This window comes from Marmota flaviventris, chromosome 10 (genome assembly GCF_047511675.1).
Source record: "Marmota flaviventris isolate mMarFla1 chromosome 10, mMarFla1.hap1, whole genome shotgun sequence".
NCBI classification, from domain to species: domain Eukaryota; kingdom Metazoa; phylum Chordata; class Mammalia; order Rodentia; family Sciuridae; genus Marmota; species Marmota flaviventris.
Window position 1 is genome coordinate 23,033,750 of NC_092507.1, and position 25,771 is coordinate 23,059,520.

At 38.8% G+C, this 25,771-nt stretch overlaps 1 protein-coding gene and 1 pseudogene across 1 annotated transcript in view; one reads left to right on the forward strand and one right to left on the reverse strand.

The window, feature by feature from the left end:
- Zcchc17 (zinc finger CCHC-type containing 17) overlaps nt 1-25,731 on the forward strand; it is a 50,265-nt gene extending 24,534 nt beyond the window's left edge. The window contains exons 4-8 of the mRNA XM_027937469.2: nt 8,831-8,931; nt 10,426-10,517; nt 13,949-14,049; nt 16,783-16,928; nt 24,835-25,731. Of these exons, the coding sequence (XP_027793270.1) occupies nt 8,831-8,931; nt 10,426-10,517; nt 13,949-14,049; nt 16,783-16,928; nt 24,835-24,996 (602 nt within the window). The 3' untranslated portion in view covers nt 24,997-25,731. The remainder of the gene's footprint in view (nt 1-8,830; nt 8,932-10,425; nt 10,518-13,948; nt 14,050-16,782; nt 16,929-24,834) is intronic.
- Nucleotides 15,631-16,787, reverse strand: LOC114094340 (chromatin accessibility complex protein 1 pseudogene; annotated as a pseudogene).
- Nucleotides 25,732-25,771: the final 40 nt, after the last annotated feature.

A 25,771-nucleotide genomic window follows, 5' to 3' on the forward strand; every position in this document is an offset into this window, starting at 1 on the left:
CCCAAAGGTAAAGGGACCATTCATTCATTCATTCATTCATTTATTTATTTGTATGTGGTGCTGAGGATTAAATCCAGTGCCTCGCATGTGCTAGGCAAGTGCTCTACCACTGAGCTACAATTGCAGTCCCGAGACCTTTTATTTTGGCATTTTTGGTTGCAGCTATACTGTAGTAATTTGAAAGTTTTACCATTTTTCTTTATTGCCAATGGAATTAATGTGTTAAGCCTAACATAGTTGGGAGAATGTTGTTTTTTTAAATTTGTTGGTACATATATATTTTCCACAATAAACTTTTTTATTGGTGCATTAAAATTATACATAAGGGAGAACTTTTTTTTTTTAAATTTTTATTTATTTTTATTGTTTAATTTTCGGCGGACACAACATCTTTGTGTGTATGTGGTGCTGAGGATCGAACCCGGGCCGCACGCATACCAGGCGAGCGCGGTACCGCTTGAGCCACATCCCCAGCCCCGGGAGAACGGTTTTTAAGGGGACTGTAGTGGGCTTACTGTTTCTCTCATATGGTGATTGAACAACTAGTGCTTTCCAACTTGTCAGGATTGGTTTTCTCCTTTCTTTTACCAGTAGACATTCAGATGGGACTCATTTTGTAAAGTTCATGTTGAGTTTATTGAACATGATGATGGACTTGATGTGCCCTTTGAGCATTTGTGGCTTCATGTCCAAAATCTAGGCATGGGCCAGGTATGTACCACTTGTCTAGCATGCCCAAGGTCCTGGATTCAATTCCCAGCACTACAAATGTGGGGAGGGAGAGGAATGGGGCAGAAATCTAGATACAAACTGCTTCCCTGTCATGCGACATGGTAAGCAAAGCATTTTTGTTTGCTTCTGTTTCATCCTGGAGCATTAATTAATTAATCAATTCTACTAACATAGAATTGGTATGTTTCCACTATTTTTAGGTGAATTCATCTTTTTCTTTTTGTAATTGAAAGGCGAACCTACATGGTAACACCTACTACATGCCTAGGCTATATATTATGACATAGCCTTGTTCCTAGGACCATGAAGAGCAAAACATGAGGTTAAATCAGGCATAAGATAAAATCCTACAGTTGAGAGAGTAAACACCAGAGGGATGAGGCTGGTGTCAGCCAAACAGTGCATTTGGTTTTGCAGAGAACTTTATGATAAAACAAGTGGGAAGAGTACATTCTAAAATAATGATAAAAGGTATAGTACGATGACTACATCCATCATAACAGTCGTACAGTGTCATTATCAAGCACTGTGTTATGTACGGTGCATAATTACATGTGCTGTACTTTTATAGGACTAACAGCACAGTAGGTTTACACCAGCATCACCAAAACATGTGAGTAATGCACTTTACTATGACATCACTATGCATTAGGAATTTTTGGCTCCGTTATAATCTTTTTTTAAAAATATTTTTCCCTTAGTTGTTGATAGATCTTTATTTTATTTATTTATACATGGTGCTGAGAATAGAACCCAGTGCCTCACACATGCAATGCAAGTGCACTACCACTGAGCCACAGTCCCAGCCCTCCGTTATCTTATGGGACCATTATTGTACAGCAGTCCATCATTGACTAAAATAACTATTTACATAGCATTTACATTGTATTAGGTATTATAAATAATCTAGAGGTGATTTGAACTATGGGGAGGGAGCTGATGGTACAGCTCAGTGGCAGAGTTTGTGGTTAACATGCACATGTGTGCACACAAACGTACACCCCCACACACACACACTATATATATATATATATATATATATATATATATATATATATATGGGAGAATATGTGTAAGTTCAGATACTATACCTTTAAGACACTGAAGAATTTGGTATCTGAGGGGTCCTGGAACCGATACCTTACAGTTACTGAGGAACAAAACCCAAGGGACAACTGTCAGCTTTGTAATCTCGAACAAAATTTATAAAACTCTAGACTATTTTCTCCTATGAATATGAGTGAGAGTTGATATGAGGATTCAAAGAGTGGATGGATATGGTTTACCTAGAAGGGCACCTAGGACCGAATGAAGGGGCCCTAAATTTTATACACATAAATATTGGTGTCCTCTATTATATCTATACACTTAATTCAACTCTCCATGGTGTTTTTGTAACAACTGCCTTCTGAGAATGAATCTGTGGTGAATCCCTCATGCAGTGTATGAGATTAGCCATAGATAAAAATAAAGCAGATAATTGCCTATAAACCTGTAACTGAAGATATGGAGCACTCTGATGAGATAATGTGCGTGTATTTCATGGAGAAGGAATTGGAGGGCTAGGAGTATGACTTCAATGACACCTTGGATTCTTGTTTTTGGGGGGGGGCGGTACCAGAGATTGAATTCAGGGGCACTCAACCACTGAGCCACATTCCCAGCCCTATTTTGTATTTTATTTAGAGACAAGATCTCACTGAGTTGCTTAGCACCTCGTTTTTGCCGAGGCTGGCTTTGAACTTGTGATCCTCCTGTCTCAGCCTCCCAAGCTGCTGGGATTTTAGGCATATACCACTGTGCCCATCTTGAAACCCTAGATTCAATCCCCAGCACCGTGAAAAATAAAGAAAGAAGGAAAGGGGATTGGAAAGGAATTGTAGTTTTCGAGACTAAAATATTAATTGACTACATCATATTCTAATGAGACAGATTTATGAACAGGAAGTCAATTGACAGTCTAGAACATAATACAAGAGAGGCTGAGAGTCTGAAGTTGGCATGATGATAGGCTCTAAAGAGGTGGATTCTTCGCCCCCTACTTCCCCAATACTCCCATCCTACCAAGTATTGGATATTGAAGCCAGGTTGCTCTAACACTGAGCTATATCCCCAGCCTTTTTATTTTTTATTTTGAGACTGGGTCTTGCAAAATTGCAAAAGGCTGACCTTAAACTTGCAATTCCCCTACCTCAACTTCCTGAGTCACTGGGTTTACAGGGATGTGCCACCGCTCGCCACCAAGATGGATTTTTTTAATGAGGAAGTAATAGTCCATTAAACCTTGACAGAATGGAGATGTCTTTCAAAACATATGTTTCCTTTTTGTTCTGATTCAGTTGAAGCAGAACTGGGAATGTGGCTCAGCAGTAGTGTGCTTGTCTAGAACCCACAAAGCCCTGGGTTTGAACCTCAGTACCACCAAAAAAAAAAAGTAAAGGAAAAAAGAAACCAGGTCTATGACCATACCACCCTAAACATGATCAATCTCTCTGATTCTATTGAAGCAATTTCTAATCATTGATCTAATTTTTCAGGTATTTGATACTTGGGACAACTGATAGGTTGTTTTAGAACCTTCCAGGCATAAAAAAAGCATGTTGTCTGTTATAAATTTTTTTTTAAATATTTATTTTTTAGTTTTCGGCGGACACAACATCTTTGTTTGTATGTGGTGCTGAGGATCGAATCCGGGCCGCACGCATGCCAGGAGAGCGCGCTACCACTTGAGCCACATCCCCAGCCCTGTCTGTTATAAATTAATACATTAAATTATGTATCTTTCTCAACCAATCACTAAACTGGTAATCCTGTTCCTATATTTTAGTATACAGTTGTTCCCCAGTATTCATGGGTTCTGCATCCATGGATTCAACCAACTATGAATAAAAATATTGTTAAAAATGTTTTCAGCTAGGCACAGCATACCTGTAATCCTGGCGACTTGGATGGCTGAGGCAGGAGGATCATGAGTTCAAAGCCAGCCTCAGCAATTTAGTGAGACCCTGTCTCAAAACAGAACATAAAAAGTGCTAGGGGTGTGGCTCAGTGGTTAAATGCCCCTGGGTTCAATTTCCAACAAATATATAAAAAAAAAGTTTTCATCTGTACTAAATATGTACAGACATTTTTATTATCATTATTCCCTTAACAACACAGTATGACAATTATTGACATAGCATTTACATTGTATTAGGTATTATGAGCAACATGGAGATGGTTTAAAATATACTGCAGGCTGTGCCAAAGTTATATACACGAACAGTATGCAATTTTTTTGAGGGACTTGCACATCTGCAGATTTGATAAGGGAGAAGGGTCCTGAAGCCAGTTTCACCCATATTCTAAGGGACAACTGTCCAAGCATCTTAATTCCTACACTTGAATCTCTGGTTCATACCCCTCCCCTGAGCTACAGACTTACATATGCAACTATCTAGATTGAGGGGTAGACCATGTCCCTTGTTTAACTCACTGTGTAAGCTAAGGTCTTTGGTAATAAGCCATTAATGTCTGGCACCCTCCTGTAACTATTACTATATATTCCCTTTTGGACTGTATTCAAATGAAACATAGTTTTCCTATCTCTTCTCTTTATTTGATTTAGGAAAGCAAGCTGAAAGAAACAATGCATGACAATATAGCCTGAATGTTATTTGGCTTATTTTATCAACGAGTTTCTGTCTTATTTATTTATTTATTTATTTTTGTGCACCTTGGATCAAACTCAGATCTGGAACTCCACTGCTGTTATTCTGTCAGATCCAAGATCTTGTGTGTGTTTTGTTGTTGTTGTTGTTTGTTTGTTTGTTTGTTTTTGCAGCGGAGGGGATTGAACCCAGGACCTTGAATGTGCTAGGCAATTGCTCTACCACTGAGCCACATCTGTGCCCCTGAAACATAGTTTTACATAATTTCAATCATAGTGCACAGATCACTTAAAATTGGCTTTTAAACTTTGTTTTGTTTTCTTTTGGATATTGGATTGAATTCAGGGTGAACTCAGATGCACTCAACCTCTGAGCCACATCTCCAGCCCTATTTTATATTTTCTTTAGAGGCAGGGTATTTGCTTAGGGCCTCGATAAGTTGCTAAAGCTGGCTTTGAACTTGTGATCCTCCTATCTCAGTCTCCCAAGCCACTGGGATTACAGTATTTTTATGATTAGAAATAATTCATACTTATTATAGAAAAATAAGGGGGGGGTAATGAAAGCAATCATTATACGATATTACCACTCCACAGAGATACTGTTAACATTTTGGTTTTATTTTGGGTACTAGAGGTTGAACCCAGTGCCTTGTACATGACAGGCAAGGGCTCTGTCACTCAACTACACCCCTCCAGCCCCGTTTTTTTTTAAATTTTTGAATTGAGATGGGTGTCACTAAGTTTATACTCACACTGGCCTTGAACTTTAGATCCTCCTCCTGTGTAGCTGGGATTGCAGGCATGTGCCATGATGCCTGGTTGTGTATTTCTTTTTAGTCAAATATCTATATAAAATTTAATACTGAGATTAATATTATACTATTTAAAATTTGTAGCTTTTTACTCTTAATGACCCTTTAACATTTCCTCATCTTTTAAAATACCTTTTGTAACATTTAATGGCATCAGTCTGCCATTCAGATGCACCACATAATCATTTTAAACTGTTCCCAATTTTTCAAGGTTAATGGATGCTTCTAGAAATGCCATATTTACTTGAGAGAGATGCCTGATTCAAAATAATATCATACTATGAGTTCAGGTGGAAGAAGGACAAGTTATTGATGTCATTATTTTTTTGTGGCCTTCTGTTTTTTTTCCTCTTCAAATTTTGCAATTAGGCAAGTCTGCTCATTACATCATCACAGAGGAAAAATAAAATCTGAGCTACATGAATTTTACCCAATTTGGAGATTATATATTGATCTAAAACTAAAAACATAGCTTACATAATGTATATAAAACATTTTGGAGACAGAAGTGTTATTCAGATAGGCCTTCTGAATCAGCCAATGTAGTGCAAAAGATCCTGTGATTGTGGATAAAGAAAACAATGGTTTCTAATAGGAGTGCCAAACAGAAAGGGTAGATACTTTGAGTTTTAGGTATGGAAAATTGTAAGGGGGGGGGGGCGTATAGGAAAATAAGTCTCCCAAGCAACCTTAATGAGGCAGTTATAACTGATTCCTGGCTTATGATCATTCATAATAATTTATTTTCTAGAAATAATTTTCTCTATTATTAAAACAAAATCAAAAGGTTAAACTGTAATCATCGTTAGAATTTTGAGTCATTTCTTTCCAGTTTTTACTTTAAGAATAGGTTTGTTGGGTTGAGGTCAAACCTGGGACCTTGAGCTAGGTGCAGTGGCACCGTCCTGTAATCCCAGCAGTTTGGGAGGCTGGGCAGGATCACCAATTCAAAGCCAGCCTCAGCAACTTAGTAAGAGCCTAAGTAACTCAGTGAGATCCTGTCTCTAAATGAAATATAAAAAAAGGCTGGAGTTGTGGCTCAGTGGTTAAAGCACCCCTGGGTTCAAACCCCAGTAACAAAAACAAAACAAAAAAGAAACAAACAAACAAAAACAAAAACCCCTGGGATCTCACATATGCTTGGCAAGTGCTATACCACTGAGCTACATCCCCAGCTCTAATTTAAGTCTTGTAATCATATTATATAATTGTGTATTATATGCTGTTTTTATCATAGGAAAATGCTAGCTGCCTATAGTACTTAACTCATGGTAAACACACACTATTTACTAAAGAATGAAACATTGATGTGTTTTTATGTGACCTTTTGAATGGCTCTTCAAGTGATTATACCCTAATTAATTAATCCCTTACCCTTGTTTTGGATATTAGGTTGTTTCTAAATTTTCCTGTCTTAATACATTGAGCCTGGTCCCAGCAGGAGGTTTACTTGAGCCCAGGAGTTTAAAGCCAGCCAGGGTAATAGAGACTATCTCAAAAAAAAAAAAAAAGAAAAAAGAAAAAGTTTTCTTAGGACATTTTCAGAAATGATGATGGTGAAATTACTTATTAGAAATCTTGTTTGAGAAGGGCAGAAGCACAGTTAAGAAACATTTTGGCCAATCTTGCTGGGGACTTACAGGGTAAATCTAACTTTGGTGCTCAGAAGTCTCTTGTTTCCTAGTGCTCTTCTTTACTTCCTTCGGGCAGACTCTTGCCATCTGCTGGTAAAGATGAGCACTGGCAGTTTTTTTGAGTTTATAATTTTAAAAATTTGAAGATGACTGTCAACTGATTTCTTGTATTGATCCCCAAACCAGTTAATTACTTAAGACAGGACAGGAGACAGTTGGAATACCTTTATTGACTAAGCCTGTGTCTTATGCCCACAATTTGGGTTCAGTAAGCTTCAGCAAATCACATGGATTGACCAGATTATTTTAGAATGTAGGGAGGGTGGCTCTCCCAAGGAAAGGACCTTGGATAGACAGGAAAGGGATATTTCCTATAAATGTTTCATTAAATGTTACTATTTAATTATAAATTATTTTTGTTACGTAATTTTTATTTATATGTGTGGTATTGGGCAACAAATTCAGAGCCTCTGCATGCTAGACAAGTGCTGTACCACTGAGCAACACCCCTAGACCTATCATTCTTTTAAAGAAGGGAGTGGAAAAGTGGAATAACTTTTTATCTCTTTTTAAAAAATTTTTTTTGTATGGGAGATTAAACACAATGGCACTTAACTGATGAGCCACATTTAAGCCATTGTTTGTACTTTATTTAGAGACATTGATTGTACTTTATTTATGAGTTGCTTAGGGCCTTCCTAAGTTGCCAAGGCTGGCTTTGAACTCAAGATCCTCCTGCCTCAGCCTCCCGAGCCTCTGGGATTATAGGCATGCGTCACTGTGCCTTGCATCTATTATTATTGGTAGCCATTGTTTAGTGATTTCTAAAAGTTTATTCTAGGGGCTGGGGATGTGGCTCAAGCAGTAGCGCGCTCGCCTGGCATGTGTGCGGCCGGGGTTCGATCCTCAGTACCACATACAAACAAAGATGTTGTATCGCTGAAAACTAAAAATAAATATTAAAAATTCTCTCTTTAAAAAAAAAAGTTTATTCTAGCCTTAGTAATGTTTATTTTACTTACCTTTAGCCAACATTGGATATTGTTATGTTTTAAATATTGTGCTAATTTTCTGTAACTATATTTGAGATAGCTCCTTGTGTTCCCATTTGACAGATTTACCATAGTTTGTCAAGCTATTTTTTTAAATGATTATTTATTTATGGGTTTTTGTTTGTTTTTGCAGTGCTGGGGCTCAAACCCAGGGCCTCCTGTGTGTCAGGCAAGTGCTGTGCCACTGAGCCACATCCCCAGCCCCATGATTTATAATTCTTTTTTTTTTTGGTACCAGGGATTGAACTCAGGGGCACTAGACCACTGAGCCATACACCCAGCCCTATTTTGTATTTATTTAGAGACAGTGTCTCATTGAGTTGCTTAGTGCCTCGCTGTTGCTGTAGCTGAATTTTGAACCTGTAATTCTCCTATATCAGCCTTCCTCCCAAGCCACTGAGATTACAGGTCTTTTATTTTTTTAACTTTCATAGATAATAATACTGTAAATGTTTTATGCCCATGGGTTTTTGCCTCTAGTTGAATTTTTTCTTTGGAAAAAATTTCAAGAGTAAAAATATAAATATATTTACGCCTTTGCTTTCAAAGAATTTTACCAACTTATATTTCTGCCAGTATTTTTGCTGTTATTTTATCACATATTTACTAACATTGAGCAGTGTTTTTTTGTTGTTGTGGTTGTTTGTTTATTAATTTGTTTTGTTGCTGGAGATTAGACCCAGGGCCTAGCCCATCATGTTAAGTAAGCGCCTGCACTACCATTAAGCGGTATCCCTGGCCAAGCAGTATTTTAAAGAATGTTTGCTGGTTAATTAGGTATTAAATGCGATCTAAAATTATTTCGTAGTTGTAAATAAACTTACATTTTTCAATGAAAATTTTCATTTTCCCCTTGCATTCCTCTACCTCTGTTTTCTTCCCCAGTCATTTAGAATATAAATATCAGAAATGCCATCTGATTTATTTTAATTTTCCTTCTTGTGCCAGGTCTGGTCCATCGAACTCACATGTCCTCTTGTCGGGTGGACAAGCCTTCTGAGATAGTAGATGTTGGAGACAAAGTGTGGGTGAAACTGATTGGTCGAGAGGTAAGGTTCTGTGGATAGAAGGGGTTAGGAAAAGCTGATGTTTTCTTGAAACTTTATGACAGTGAAAATGTTGTTAATTGTGGCTGATTATCTTATTTTAAATCCTATCTGTCTTGAATTTAAATCAGTTTTCCTATCCTGCAAATCCAGAGGGAATGAAGTGAACTATGAGAAAGAGTGTTGTAATAAATGTGTGTTTAAAAAGCTGTCCTTCTGTGTGCTGGAAAAGAAGAAAAGGGAAAAATAACAAGAAAAGAGAAGGAAACTTAAAATTTATGGGTTAGGTCTTTATCACAAATATCAAAGAGTACCTGCCAGGTATATTTCAGTTGGGCCACAACAAAGGACAGAGGGTGTTTATAACCATTTTTCCTAATATCTGGCTTCATGCAATACAGGAGAAGTGAGAACGATCTCATGTACCCTGTTCATAATAACTCATTGAAGGGCATGAGGGCTGTGGGTATAGGCACACCACAGGAGATAAATGAACATGCGTACATCGTGCTCTTCTACTAGGGAATGACAAGGGAGATGGGCCTGAAAAAGCCTCTTATTCAACAATAATGCTTAATGTGTGCTAGGTTTGGGAGACACAAAGATTGAACCAGATATAAATGATTCTAGCTTCTGTAAGCCTTATATAGAATATAAGTGGAAGGCACAATTTTTAAAAAGGAAACATACAAGGTGGGTGTGGGGGTGCAGCCTGAAATTTCAGCAACTCAGGAGGCTGAGGCAAGAGGATCTCAAGTTCCAGGCTATTCTTAGCAACCTAGCAAGACCCTGTCTCAAAATAAGAAATAAAAAAGCACTGGGGATGTGGCTCAGTGGTAGAGCACCCCTGGATTCAATGTCTGATATTCCCCAAAAAAGAGAGAGAAAGAAAGTAAAGTATCACAAATATTGTATTGTGTTCAAACAATATTGAAAGTAGATTTAAATAAAGTTGTCAGGAAAAGGCTCTCTGAAGAAATGGTGCATGAGCTGAGACCCAAAGGAAAAGGAACCAGTCACTTGAAGAACTGGCAAAAGAACATTCCAGGCAGAGAAAATAGCTTATGCAAAGATGCTGAAGTAAAACAAGATGTTATGTGAGCTGCAGGAAGCAAAAGAAGACCAATGTGACTAACAAGTGTCCTGCTTAAAGAAGCCCTAAACCAAGTCCAGAAGGAATGTTCTAAAATAAGAACTTCTTTCAGCTTTTTTTTTCTGTCTGGTGACCTCCCCTGGCCATGCATTTCTGAGCAACCTTTTGTGTCTTTCCCCCAGAGGGACAGGAGTAAGAGAAAGACCATTTCCTACAACTCTTCTGCCATAGTGTCTCCTCTTATGCTTCTTTGTACTTTCAGTGTTCCTAGCTCGGTACCTTGTTCATGAAAGGGTCTTGGTGTTTGTTAGGGTGGTTAAAGCTTTAATTCTTCGTTAATTTTAGATTGGCAGTCTAAATTATGTGCTTAGAGTTTTTGGTGACTCTTCTTTTGTCTTTTTCAGATGAAAAATGATAGGATAAAAGTATCCCTCTCCATGAAAGTTGTCAACCAAGGGACTGGGAAAGACCTCGATCCCAACAATGTTATCATTGAGTAGGTAAAAGGTTTGGAAAGGCTAAAATCCTACCTCCCAAAGCACAGAAAACTGTAGCAAATCAGACTGAACTGGGAACTCTACCATTTATAGACTTTGTGATGTCAAAAAGTTATGTAACCTTTATGATCTTTGGTTTTTAGAGGTAAAAAGTGTAAATAGCACTTTATTGCATAGAAATCTGAGATGAAAGGCTAACACAAATCTCATAATGTAGGAGTGCTCCATATGTGGTTTTGTTTCTTTCCTCTGTTTTTTTTTTTTTTTTTTTTTGGCTACTGGGGATTGAACCCAGAGGTGCTTTACCACTGAGTTGCTTAGGGCCTTGCCAAGTTGCTGAGGCTGGCTTTGAACCCGAGATCCTCCTGCCTCAGTTTCCCTGGGCATTATGATTATAGGTGTATGCCACTGTGCCTGGCTGCTTACTTCCTCTTAATATCTTTCTGCTTTTCCCTTGTCTAATGAGCATTCACAAAGTACTGTTATTTGCCTCTCTCCTAGCAGTTTCTTCACTGGGGTCAAAGAAGAGCATTGACCAGGTGACAGAATAGAGTGATCTAGGAGCAAATCCATTGGGATTTAGACTCCTACATCTTCTGAACACAGCACCTTACTTTCATTGGTTCTTCTGACTTATATTTAAAAATGGAAGATTTTTCCTATCAATCCAGGATAATGTCTGGTGATATGGGAAATTTGTTGTTTTAAATTCTTTTTAGAATTTCTAACTAGGGGTTCTTGAATCCCTAGGTTCCCTTGAGGGATATTAGGGGATTTTTTTTTTTTTTTTTTTTTTTTCAGTATTTCAGAAAGTAAACCAAAATCAAACATTTATCTTCAGGTTAACTATGATGTTATTTATTGCTTTTGATGATAAAATATCCTGTTATTTCTCTTAATAATAATTAGATACCTTCCCTGGCAGCTATGCCACTGACTAATAAAACATTAGGAAAATTCATAAATGATATTTGAAGGATCTTGGTTGCAAAAAGTGTGGATACCCTTGTATTTATAGTTTTGAGTAAAATCACTCTGGATATGAAGTGATGTTTATTGAATACATAGTATGTGCAAGGCATTATGGAAGGCAATTTATGCATATTAGTGCATGTAACTCTTGCCTGTTTTTACCCCCTTCAATACTAGAGATGGAACCCAGAGCCTTGCACAAGTGGTGTAGCCTAGGCAAGTGCTAGATCACCGAGCTCTAGCTCTAACTGTATGCATATAATTCTCATAACCTACAGAGTGGGCATAATCCCCATTTTATTTTATATTTCTGTTTTCTAGCTTGGTGCTCGATGATAAGTAACTAGCCTCTAGTTATATGGCAAATTATAGTGGATCAAGAATATGAATCTAGGTCCTGATAATGCTAATGCTCTCTGCACCAAAGAATTCTAGCTGCTTCATGTAAATTTTTCATAGTTCTGTAGTTTAGTCTCTAAATATTGACATGTTTGTACTGTTAATTATCAACAAAACTCTTTCTAGTTACAGTAGAAATTTTTACTAACTCAGAAATTTTCTTTAAGTCTGATCCTTACCGATTTCATTGTAACAAATTGCTTTTGCTTTAAAGAATTCTATGCTAAATAGACTCATTAAAAAGCAGTGCAGTTTTCCAAAGCAACTCTTAAAATGGTAATATATAAAACAAGTAAGATAAAAGAGCTAACTCTGTTTCTCAGAAAAAGGTAGGGGAGGTGAAAGACTTTCTGGTTTGGGGCTGTAGGTATCTGTGTGGGGGCTATTTCTAGTACTAACCAAGTTTCTGAAACAATAGCTTTTGTTATAAAAATGTATCTGTAAGTGCATCCAGAAAAGAAGCACAGCATAAGAGAAGGATTCTAGGTTTTAAAGTTAGATTTGAATGAAAAAGAACCTAGTTCTGTTCCAACTAGTTCTGTTCCAACCTAGCATATGACCTTGAGCACATTACTGAGTCTATACTCTGCTTTTTCAGTATAAAATGAAAGTAATGACATATCTCAGAAATGATGAAATTATATAAGTAAAATCTTATTGGTCAGAAACTATTTTAGTGTCTAGTCCATAGTAAACACTTAATATAGATAGTTACTTGTAGTTATTGTTTTAAATGCCTCGTTTTTCCTCTAATATCTGAGATTTTTCTTTTTTAATATTTATTTTTTAGTTGTAGTTGGACACAATATCTTTCTTTCTTTCTTTCTTTCTTTCTTTCTTTATTTATATGTGGTGTTGGGGATCGAACCCAGGGCCTCACCTGTGCTAGGCGAGTGTTCTACTGCTGAGCCATAACCACAGCCTCACACCTTTCCTTTTTGAAAGAATGTGTATAACCTATGAAAACAGGGGCCATGTTTTGTCCTTTTTACCTCACATAGTGCTTGATGTGTAGTATTTGTTTAGTTAGTACATTCATTTCCACATTTATTCAACAAACTTAGGCAGCATGGAGTGGTTTGCAGAAAGGAATTAGCTGGAAGAGGAAGAGTTGATTTCAGGCCATGATGGATGGATTTGATTGCCATTCCTCTCCCCCCCAAAAACCAGACGAGTGGTTATGCAGGGGAGGCATGGTGACAAGAAGTGACCATGAGGTGCTGGTTAAATTGTTTTTTTACGGAGTACTAGTTATATGAATATGTTCATATTGTGAAAATGAAGTAAGGTGTATTCTTAGTACAAATGCTTTTCTATATGCATATTATACTTTGATCAGAAGTTTTAAAAAGTGCTGTGGGAAAAAATTAACAAAGATTAATTCTAGGGCTGAGGATATAGTTCAATTGGTAGAGTGTTTGCCTTGCATGCACAAAGGCCTGAGTTCGATCTTGATCCCCACACCACAAAAAAAAAAAAAAAAAATTAATTCTAGCTGAGGGCCTGAGGGAAGAAGACTTGATAGATAGTAGCCTCGGAATGTTTAGGTGTACTCAGATGGTGAGTGGGAGCATTTCAGAATGGAACTGCCTGGGCAAAAGCAGTGAAATAGTCACATCTGGCCAGAACTTATTGTATAAGTAAAAATGAGGCTGGGAAAGTAGTTAGAGACAGACTGTGAAAGACCTTGAATGCCAAGAGAAGAAATTTGGACTTGATTTTCTAGAAAGCCTAGATGGTCTTTTAAATCCAATAGTGACCTGGTAAGTGTTATAGAATGGTTAACATGGTGAGTAATTTTTATATTTTCATTCTCTGTGCATTAACGAGATGACGCCTAGACTCATTCATAATTGTTAATTCAAATCTTGTCCTGAATGAAAAAAAAATCAGCTATTTCACCTCATTGCTTTCACCACCTGTCTTGTTCTGCCCAATGCATGTTCTTTCTTCCTTCTTTTGCCAAAAACAAAATAAAAAACCAACATTCAGCCTAACCTTGAAGTTTCTCTGATGCATCTTTTAAGGAGGCCAACCATCAGTATCTTTTTCATTATAGGCAAGAAGAGAGGCGGAGGCGGTCCTTCCAGGATTACACTGGGCAGAAGATCACTCTTGAGGCAGTCCTGAACACTACCTGCAAGAAGTGTGGCTGTAAAGGTAAGGTGAAGCCTCTGCCATTTCTATATTTCTCTCCTTGTGGATGAAGACCATAGCCCAGTGGTTGTTTAATTTACCCTGTTTTAGCCAACTGTGCATGCTTTTATTCCTGCCAGATTTACATCTGAGTGTGTGGCTTGATGCTTTTTCTGTTTACCTTTCTGAATGCTGGCCCTGTGAGATACTCTCATTTTGTACCCACCACTCCACAGCTGATGTTCCTGCCTGACTGGGCAAGGTTCCTTTTTACTATGCCAAGAGGGGCAAGAGTGTTTGATTACGGTTTATACTTTAAAATTTAATCTCCAAGAACAATTATTGTTCTGCAAAAATTAAGTGATTTGGAAATACATTCCTTTAGGATCCAAGTTAAACTCTTTCATCTTTATTTCTTTAACTAAAAAGTTCTGAATACAATATCTTTTAGTAATAAAGAATATAGGATAGTCACTTCCTTTTAGCTCTATTTCCTCAGGTTTCTTCTAGTCTTACTCAAATATTAAAAAGCTCTTTCAGCCTGACTTCCCTTGTTGGAGCTATAATGAGAAGGCCTGCCAGCTTCTCATTTTCAGAGTGACCTCAATTTGTCACCTCTTCTCCCTAGCCCTCCATCTAGGCTTCTTTGTTTATCTTTCTACAACTAGTAGCAGATTTGTGCCCTTGTTGAAGTTGTGGGGTTTAAGCCCCTATTTATTATTAGCATAGAGGGAAGAAGGGAAAAGTAAAATTGAGAGAAAGAATACCTCCTCAGGGGAATTATGGAGACATTCCAAATATTTGGAAAACTCTGTACTATATTCCTTTTCCAGGCACCATCAAGTTTCTGGACCTAGCAGTGCTTGTGTACATAGCTTTTTTTTTTTTTTTTTTTTAGTTGTAGATGGACACGATACCTTTATTTATTTTTATGTGGTTCTGAGGACCGAACTTAGGGCCTCACACGTGCAAGATGCATGCTCTACCACGGAGCCACAATCCCAGCCCCAACATAACTTTTTAATTATCTCATGAAGTTCCTCTGTGGCCCTGAAACAGGATCCACCAGAAGTTTAACAAAACTATCTGTGTAGGACAGAGCATCTGTTAACAGTCCCTCAACAGCACCGAAGGCTCAGGAAGAGTGGAATCTCCTACCTTCAACTTGTATACACCAGGCATCACGTTAAAGCAGAAAAGAATACAGAGAGGTGGAATTTGTCCCAGTCAGCAAAGATCAGGCCAAAGGTTGTTGGTTTGGGTGCAGCAAAAAGAGCACAGGGCAGAGAGGCATGGGACCTGTAAGAAGTTTTAGCTCTGCGGCTATCTGTGTGACCTTGAGCTACTTCTTTTTTTTTTTTTTTTAATAGAAAAGAAAAAGTATATTTCTTTACAATAAAAAAATAAAATTTGAACAAATAGTCAAATTTTATAAAAATACATAACTGAAAGGAAGCATATGACTATAAACTACATATTTAGCTGAAACTAAATCCAGTTCTTATAAGAATTTCAGAATATAAATCATAAATCCATAGCTTATCCAGAAGCTCGTCAGAATCTGCAAGTTCAAAGGAAAGGACAGTGGTTTCAGCTGCAGGGTGGCCTGTCAGACCGCAGTTGCACTATTTTCCCTTCAGTTCTTCATGGTGTAGATGTATTAGTCATGAAGGAATATGCTGTACTGGAAGTTTCTGGAAAGGGAGACCAAAGCCACATGGTGATATGATTGCTTCAGAGCAAGAGGGTCACTAAGGAGGGTCCTGGCCAGGTGATTTCTAGAAGCCTTCTTCCTTGGTCTAGGACTCCACTTCATCATCGTCACTTCCTTCATCGTCCTCATCCTCCTCCTCCTTCTCTTTAAGCATTTTCAAGTACTTACTAGCTAAAATCTTCTTTGGTAATATATCTGCAAGAAACTGAAAAGTGTCTGATTCCTCTGCAGTATTCGCTAAGTCATTATAAGTCAGTGCTTTCTTTTCTTTTCCACTCTCATGTCTGTAGGAATAGGTGGCTAAGTACTGAACAAAGAGCTCCGTGGCTTTGGCCGTGAGCACCAGTGCTTCCTGGTTGATGCTGGACACCTCGGGGGAGCTCTTCATGATGACCCGGATGCGAGACAGGGGCAGCGACATGAGCCGCTGCTCCCCACACTTGTCCTTGCCCACGGCCACGTCCGCCATCTTTCCGCTGCCCCTTGAGCTACTTCTTAACTGTAGGCTCTCCCAGTCTGCAAATTCAGGATGTTGGATTTGATGATGTCTAAGGCCCTTGCCAGGCCTGACAATCTGTGAATGTTGAGTGCCTCTAGGTGACTGTGCCTGCCTCTCTGTGTATTAGCTTGGATGTGAGTGCCCACTTCCTGCCAGCTTTCTTCCTTTAAGGCTTGGCCTGCCACTCAGCTCCCTCTGATCAGCATCCTGCTATCTGGAGCAGCCTTTTATTGTCAGGAATAACTTCCCAAACTGATCTTTAAAAATGAATAAGCCCAATGGAGGGCAGCCCAAGCCTGCATCCTCATATACTCTGCCATTTCCAAAGCAGCACCAGTGTTTCCTGTGGCTCTTAAGGTCGACTGCTTATTTGGCTGTGGTTGATTGAACAAAGCCATCTTGAGGTGACAGAAAATTTTCTCTGAACTGACTCAATAATATCTCCTGAACCACTGAGTTCCTATCAAGACCCTCTGGGGAAGATCCACCTGCTTAGAGGAGAGACTCTTTCTCCCTCTCTACCTTTTCTACTTTTCTTCTTCAGGTCACTTTGCAAAAGATTGCTTCATGCAACCAGGTGGGACCAAATATTCTCTGATACCTGATGAGGAAGAGGAGAAAGAAGAGACAAAGTCAGCAGAATTTGAGAAACCTGATTCCATGAGGAATTCTTCCCGGAAAAGAAAGAAGGTGAGTGCTTTCTTGCTTGTATTTATCATACTTTTTCAAGTTTTAAAATGAAATTGTACTTTTTGCAGAAATTTTAGAAATACTGAAAAACAAAGAAAATCGAGGATCTCCAGTAATCTTTCTACTCAGAAAGACATTTTTTAGTATTTTTAGTATTTTCTAATCTTTTTTAGGTCATAATAAGTATATACATGCATATATGTATGTACATAAGTGCGTTTATACATGGAAACAGAATTATGGTCAAACTAGGTAAAGTTTATACTCCAATTTTTTCATCTTATTCTCAAGTTTTTATGTATGTATGTATTTATTTTTAGTTGTTGTTGGACACATGCCATTATTTTATTTATTTTTATGTGGTGCTGAGGATCGAACCCAGCGCCTTGCACATGATAGGCAAGTGCTCTGCCACTGAGCCACAACCCCAGCCCTTACTTTCTAGTTTTAATTGTTCTTCAAAAACTTGATGTAAGAGCAACACAGTATTCTACCTCATGGCTATATGATTATTAATTTGCTTTGTGATTACTGAATATTTTTTATTACTTACAATCTAAATTTTTGTCTACATCTCATACTATTTTCTAAGCATAGATTCTGAAGTAAGATTACTGAGTTAAGACTTTATACATTTTAAAAATTGCCTTCTAGAAAGTACCTATATGTCCCCAGTAGTGTAAAACATTATCTGTCTTCACCAAGTTCTGTCTCTTTGTCTACTACTTAGAGCAGAGACCAATTTATAAAACAGACTGTATTGTAGTTCAGAAAGAAACCATGCATCAATAGCATACTTCACAGAAAGGAAACAAACTCTGCTATAGTTTGATCAGAAAATGGTACACTATGATTTTCCTTTCAGTACTGGGAATTGAACCCAGGGGCACTTTACAATTAAGCTACATCCCCAATCCTTTTTTTCCCCCTGTGATACCAGAGATTGAACCTAGGAGCGTTTAACTACTGAGCCACATCCCTAGCCCTTTTTATTTTTTATTTTGAGACAGGGTCTTGCTAAGTTGCTTAAGCCCTCAACCTCCTGAGCCACTGGAATTACAGGCTTGCACCACTGCACCCGGCCATCCCCAATCTTTTTATGTTTTATTTTGAGACAGGGCCTCACTAAGTTGCTGAGGCTGGCCCAGAACTTTGGATCATCCTGCCTCAGCCTCTTGGGTCACTGCAGTTATAGGCATGTCCCACCACATGGTGGCCCACAGTGCTCATGTAGGATTTTTCTGTGACCAATTATTTAGTTTCTAGATCTTTGGCACTTTTATTGAATGATAATTTTGTGCCAGGCATTGCAGACTCTAGTAATACAACGACTATGGTGAAATCCTTGCACTTGGTGGGCATTATCTACAAATTAAGTATTATCTTTATTTTTGAGGGGGTGGGGGGTACTAGGGATTGAACTCAGGGGCACTTGAACACTGAGCCACATCCCCAGCCCTATTTTGTATTTTATTTAGAGACAGGGTCTCACTGAATTGCTTAGCACCCACTATTGCTGAGGCTGGCTTTGAACTTGTGATCCTCCTGCCTCAGCCTCCCAAGCCGCTGGGATTATAGTCAGGTGCCACCATGCCCTGGTATACTATCTTCATTTCTTATTGTTTTTTTTTTTTGTTTGTTTGTTTGTTTGGTTTTTGGTTTTTGGTTTTGGGTACCTGGGATTGAACTCAGGGCACTCGACCACTGAACCACATTCCCAGCCCTATTTTATATTTTATTTAGAGACAGGGTTTCACTGATTTGCTTAGTGTCTCGTTTTTGCTGAGGCTGGCTTTGAACTCAGATCCTCCTGTCTTAGCCTTCTGACCCATTGGGATTACAGGTGTGTCCCACCTCACTCAGCACTAACAAGTATTTTCTAATTAATGCTATCATGACTACCTTAATCTCTTCTTTACCTCCTCCCCACTGCCCCCACCAAAACCTTTTCTATCCTTCAATATGATATTACTTGTTTTAATGGCAGCAATATCTTTCCAGTTTCCCAAGAAAGAAACCTCCTCTTCTCATTTTTATCCTACATCTAGTCAGTCACCAAGTCCTGCCAGGGGCACATTTTAAATTGCCTCTCTGTTTCTCCCTCCTACTTCCACTACTACTTTATATTTTATCTCCTTACATATTTTGCATTCAGACTATGCAAAAATTTACCATCTTAACTTTTTTTTGGTAGTCCTAGGAATCAAAACCAGGGCCTCACACATGCTGGGTGAATACTTACCACTGAGCTATACTCCCAGCCCCCATCTTAACTATTTTTAAATACATAATTTAGTACTGTAAAATATATTCACGATAGCATTCCTTGCACAAATAATTATAATTTGATGAAGTGCAAGAGACCTTTTTTTTTTCTTTCATTGCCTTTGTTTTTGGTGTCATACTCAAAAAACCATTGCCAGGTCATGTCATGAAACATTTCCCCTATTTTTCTTCAGAGAGTAATATATTTAGGATTTTGATTTATTCTGAGTTAATTTTCATATTGATTTAAAAGAAGAGTACAAAAAATGATTTTTTTCTTTTGGTATTGAGGATTCATTCTAGGGATGCTTTACCACTGATCCACATACCCATTCCTTTAAATTATTTTGAGACAGGGTTTTGCTGAGTTGCTAAGGGTCTTGCTAAATTGTGAGTCTAACCTGGAACATACAATCCTCCTGCCTCAGCCTCCTGAGTTGCTAGTTGCACATGCCACTGTGCCCAACTGGTCCAAAAGTTTTTTTGCATGTAGATATCCAGTTTTCTTAAGACCATCTATTAAAAAGACTACCCTTTTCCCATTGAATGATCTTGGCTCCCTCATCAAAAATCATTTGACCATATATATGAGGATTTTTCTGGTGTCTTATTTCTTTTTTTTTTTTGGGGGGGGGGGTCTTATTTCTATTCTGTGAGTCTCTGTGCCTATTCTTATGCCAGTACCCAATGTTTCAATTACTTTAGCTTTATATAGTAAGGAAATGTGAATCTTCCAACTTTGTTCCTCATTTTCAAGATCATTTTGACTATACAGGGTCCTTTGTGATCTGTATGAATTTTTTCTGTTTCACACTCACATACACACAGAAATCATTGAGATTTTGATAGGCGTTGCAGTGTGTGAAGTGTCAAACAGCTAGTGATCTGTAGATCACTTTGGGTAGGAGGAACATATGGACATCCCTTCTCCCCTCCTCCATACTGAGGATTGAACCCAGGGCCTTGTGCATGCTTGGTAAGAGCTCTTTCACTGAGCTACATATGTATCCCCTGAATAAACATCTTAACCATATCAAGTCTTCCATTTGGGCCTTTAAATTAATTATTTTCTTATTTATTTCATTATGGTGCTGGGGATCAAATACAGGGTCTTGCACGTTAAGCACATGCTTTACCACTGAATTACACCCCTCACCCTTGTGTCTTTAATGTCTTTCAGTAACATTTTGTAGTTTTCAGTATACAAGTCTTTCACCTCCAGCTGTTAGGTGCTGCCTTTAACACAGACAGGACTAAAAACATCTGCTTTGGGACTCAGCCTGAGTCATGTCCAGGTGCTACCACCTATGCCAGTTGCTTCATCTCAGTCATCCTTATTGAGGTTACAATTTCTTTTCCTGATAATTATGCCCACCTGGTAAATTTGTTGATGAAGGTTTAAATGAGATATATGTGCAAAGTACCCAACCCAGCATCTAGAAAATTATATACTGTATAAATGCTTACTGCTGTTATTCCCCTTTCTCAGTCTTTGCTTTTATTTATTTTATTTTATTATTTTATTTTTTAGTTTTTAGATGGACACAATATCTTTATTTTTTATTTTATTTTTATGTGGTGTTGAGGATTGAACCCAGCGCCCCACACATGCCAGGCGAGCGCGCTACCGCTTGAGCCACATCCCCAGCCCTTTGCTTTTATTTTTGTTTTTCTCTCACACTGGGCTGTTGCTCTCCTGTTTCAAGACTATAGAGGAAATGCTCTGGTAACCAGTATGTGGTTTTTACCTCGAGAGAGTCTCAGAGATGTTTGAGCAGTGGCTTCTTTCCAGTGCTTCCTACTTGTCAGCTGTGGACTCACACACCCTTTATCTTTTTTTTTTTTTTTTAGACAGGGTCTTACTAAATTTCCCATTTTGGCTTCAAATTTGCCATCTTTCTACCTCATCCATCCAAATAACTGGAATTACAGACCTGTAAGACCATGCTCAGCTTACTCTTTATTCTCTGTTCCCCTTTGTACTTGAATGCAGTCCAGGACCAGAAGCAGCTTTTAGCCCTCTAGGTCTTCCCCCACCAAACTCTCAACTTTCCTGCTAAACTCCAGCTTCTGAAGTAACTGTTCTTTTGTTCTTCTCTTGCTTAGGGATGACTAGTGAAAAAGACACCAGTTGCTGGAGCCTTGGTTGTCTTGTTCAGGCTGCAAAAGCATTTTGGCATTGAGACTGAGGTCTAGGAGAAGACCATCTCCCCAGTCTTCACTAGCTAGAGCCTGTGTTCCAGCTTGCCAGGGTTCTCTAGTGATTCTTCCCTTCTCAACTGGTGTCCTTGAGAGTAAAGTAGAAATACTGTCGAACTCTGTTAGAAAAGACAATGTTCTTGTTGCTTTAGCCTTGGTGAACTCATTTTACTTCTCTGAGTTGCAGTTTTTCCATCTGTAAAATGAGAATAATAATTCATGAGTTTTATCTGAAGATAGTGGCATGCACTTAAAATTCTAGCTACTTGTGAGGCTGAGGCAGGAGAATTGCCAGTTATAAAGTCCAGCCTGGGTAACATATTGAGACACCATCTCAAAAAAAAATCATTTATTTTGACCCCGGCAGATGATGATGATGATGATGATTAGAAACTAAAAACTTTGAAACAAGCTGTATGCAGTGGTGCACACCTATAATCCCAGTGACTTAGAAGGCCAGAGCAGGAGGACTGCAAGTTTGAGGCCAGCTTCAGCAACTTAGCAAGGCCCAATTTCAAAATAAAAAATAAAAATGGCTGAGGATGTAGCTCAATGGTAGAGTGCCTCTGGGTTCAATCCCCAGAACCATAAGAGGGAAAAAGCAAACAAAAACAAAAAACTTGAAGCTGGTAGTGCTTTTTAACAAGACAGTATTATTATTTCCTTACCCAGACTGGGCCAGGCTTAGAGGGAATTGGTGCCAGACTGTATTTACTTACTTACTTGCCCAGGACCCTACCCTACATAAGGAGCAGACACTCGTGAGACTCCCAAGCCCATACTATCCTATGATGGACTCGTGTGGTCTTGCCATCCAGGAAGGTGCAGCACCATAAGCCAAACCATCAGATGGCTAAATCTCAGCTCTTCCCAGCCATGCTTGTTATAGTGGGTCCAGGGAGCTTTGTAAGTACTCACTACTCCATTGGAGTTACCAAGAAAGAGTTTTGATTTAACCTCTTTTTACAACTTGACTCATCTGCTATAATCACTTGGTCAGACTATAAGAACATTCTGGTAGTTCTCTGAAATAAGAGAAAAATAATTCTATAGCTTGGTGGTAAAGCACTTGTGTAGCATGTGCAAAGGCCATGTGCTTGATCCTCAGCACTGAAAAACACACTGCTGGTTACCTAGGCATAACAAATCAGGCACAGGCACTATAGTTAGAGTTTATTTAATTCTTATTCAAGATACTTATTATTTCTAATTCACTGAAAACTGAGATTCAATTCAAGTGACATAGTAAGTGGCAGAGCTAAAATTTGAATTTAATTCTTACTTTAAAATCATTCATCATACCATGATGCCTCCCATAATTCTATAGGAAGAGGGGTCCTTGTGCTACACATAGGATAACTCAGGAGATTTTCATTCACATCATCCATATGCATATCCCATTCCTGCCTTTGTGATCTGGGACAAGTGGTTTCCAACTTCTCAAAGCCATAGATAACTGTCTCATTAAATCACCACATCCATGTGACATAAGTACTGTTCTTACCTGTTTTCCATTTGCAGAGGCTGGGCCTCAGTGAGGTGAGATGACTGGCCAAGGTTACAGAATACTAACTTCTTGGGTCTAGGTTGAACACCTAGTTCACTGTGATCTCACAGCCAGCTTCTCTCAGGACGTTGTTTGGAAGCCTGCAAGAGGAGCAGTGGCTTCACCCTTTTCTGTATTCTCCCTTTTTTCCTCCCATGGTCTCTTCCACTTTTAGAAACCTTAATAAGGTGCTGGGTGCAGTAGAGCATGCCTGTAATCCCAGTACTCACTTTGAAGGCTGAGGCAGGAGAATCGAAAGTTCAAAGCCAGCCTTAGCAACTTAGTGAGGCCCTAAGCAAATCAGTGAGACCCTGTCTCTAAATAAAAAAAGATTGGGGATGTAGCTCAGTGGTTAAGTGCCCCTGGGTTCAATCCCTGGTACAAAAAGGGGGTTGTGGGGGCAGATGGGGATAATAAAATATAAAAAAAGATTTGGGGATGTAGCTCAATGGTAAAGTGTCCCTGGGTTCAATCTCCAGTACTAAAAAAAAAAAAAAAAAAACTTTACTAAAGGAAAAGACATAGGTAATGCTTAAATTGCTTCAACTTCCCTATAGAAGCCTAGGAGCCTGCTTTCCATCTCTGGTGTGGATTTGTACTGGTTACTCTTGGCAGCATGGTGTGTACGGGGGAAGAGGGGTGGGGTGGGGGGTCTAGTTTAGGGACAGTTCTTTATCAGTATACTCTTGCAAGGTTGTTGTGAAAGTTAAACATGATAGATATTCAAGGAGAGCAGGCAGAAGCTCCTTGATGGCAGGGATTTTTTTTTTTTCTTGGCAACAGAGTCTAACAGAAAACAGACTGGGAGACAACTCTTTTTTTTTTTTTTTTTTTTTAAAGAGAGAGTGTGAGAGAGGGAGAAGAGAGAAAGAGAGAATTTTTCAATATTTATTTTCTAGTTTTCGGCGGACACAACATCTTTGTTTGTATGTGGTGCTGAGGATCGAACCCGGGCCGCACGCATGCCAGGCGAGCGTGCTACCGCTTGAGCCACATCCCCAGCCCTGGGAGACAACTCTTAATAAATCTTTTATTTTGTGATATTAGGTGAATCACTGTCTCTAGATAGACTAGGTAATCTCTAGAGATCTCTTTCAGTTCTAATATCCTCTACTTTTTTAAAAATTGAAGTAATAGAGCCAGGCATGGAGGTACATGTCATTATCCCATTAGGAGGCTGAGGCTGCAGGATTGCAAGTTAGAGGACAGCCTGGGCACTTTATCAAGACCCAAAATAAAAAGGCTGGGGAAATAGCTCAGTGGTGGAGCATGTGCCTACCATGCATGAGGCCCAGGGTTAAATTCCCAGTACTGAAAGAAAGAAAAGGAAGTGATAGATGGTTGTTTTTTTTTAACCAAAAAATAAAGGAACTCCGTCCTCCCCCCACTTGAGTTCATTCCTGAAATAACCAGTGTTACCAGTTGTGGGGTCTTTTCCAGTGTTTTCTGTGTATACTGGATATATGTATGATGTATAAATGTGCACATGTAGTGCAACATAGTGGCACATGCCTGCAATCCCAGCTACTCAGGAGGCTGAGGCAGGAGGAGCACAAGTTTGAGACCAGCCTAGGCAATTTAGTGAGAGCCTGTCTCAAAATAAAAAGGACTGGGGATATAGCCTCGCCATAGATTGATCCTGGGTTCAATCCCCAGTACCACAAAAATATAAAAAAAAAACTTAAAAATAAACATATGTATGTTTTATATATACTGGAATTTATAATAGATATTGTATTGTCTTGGTTCTTTCACTTGTTTTGGCTATTTTTTTACTTAATTGCTTTTATTTATTGTCTTCTAACTTATTAAATAGCTTCCTTCATTACCAGCTGTGAGTTTTTTTTTAAAGCAAATATACACGCACAATATTGAATTTAAAATTTTTCTTTTTAGGAAAAGAAGAAAAAGAAACACAGAGACAAGAAGTCATCTGACTCCGACAGCTCAGACTCTGAGAGTGATACAGGCAAGAGAGCAAAGCACACATCAAAAGACAGCAAGGCGGCCAAGAAGAAGAAAAAGAAGAAGAAGCATAAGAAGAAGCACAAGGAATGAGAATAGAAAAGAGGACGGGTGGTTGAGAGAATAAGGAACCAGGAGTTTTGTGCCTTGAACTCTGGCTCCTGAAAAGACTCAATAGTGAGAATATTGCCTCCCACCCCGTTGACATCTATGGGAATGCAGCAAGCAGGTTTGGGAGTTACAGGTCAGAAGCAGCCGCCTGAATGAGTTCTTTCTTTACTGCTTCTGATCCCTTAGCAGTTGACCCCTGAGGCCCACCCATTCATTCACCCTATTTTTTTTTTCATTCAGCAGGAGGTCTGTTTATCCTCCTCAGCTACCACTGCCAGAGCTGGATTCCTTTATAGGAGTCAAGGCTAAAGCCACAAGTACTGCTATGGAGGTGAGAGCCTGGCTGTATCTGAACAGTGACTGGTGCCTTCCCGTTGTCTGTCTTGAACTGGGCGATGAGTTAGTTTATGCTGCCTACGGGGAAGCAGAGGGAAACTGGCAGCAAGAGGGAGAACGTGGTAAGAAGTGGTGCTCACTTTTTCCATTCCCTAGTATGGTTCTACTAAGCTAGAAGTGACAGCCAGTGACCACAGCCATAAAACAGTCATTTGCAGTTTGACTTATCTTGTATATGACATTCCAACAGACCACTGAACCAGACATATGAAGCCAAGGTGATTGCTCTACTTTCTATTTATTACTGTATGATTTGGCTAGTTCCACTTCAGGTCTCTGCTTAAATTCCTGGCACTAAATGGAAATGTGTTTGGTTTGAAACCTGCTCAAAGTTCTTATTCTTATAATCCTTCTTCTTGGT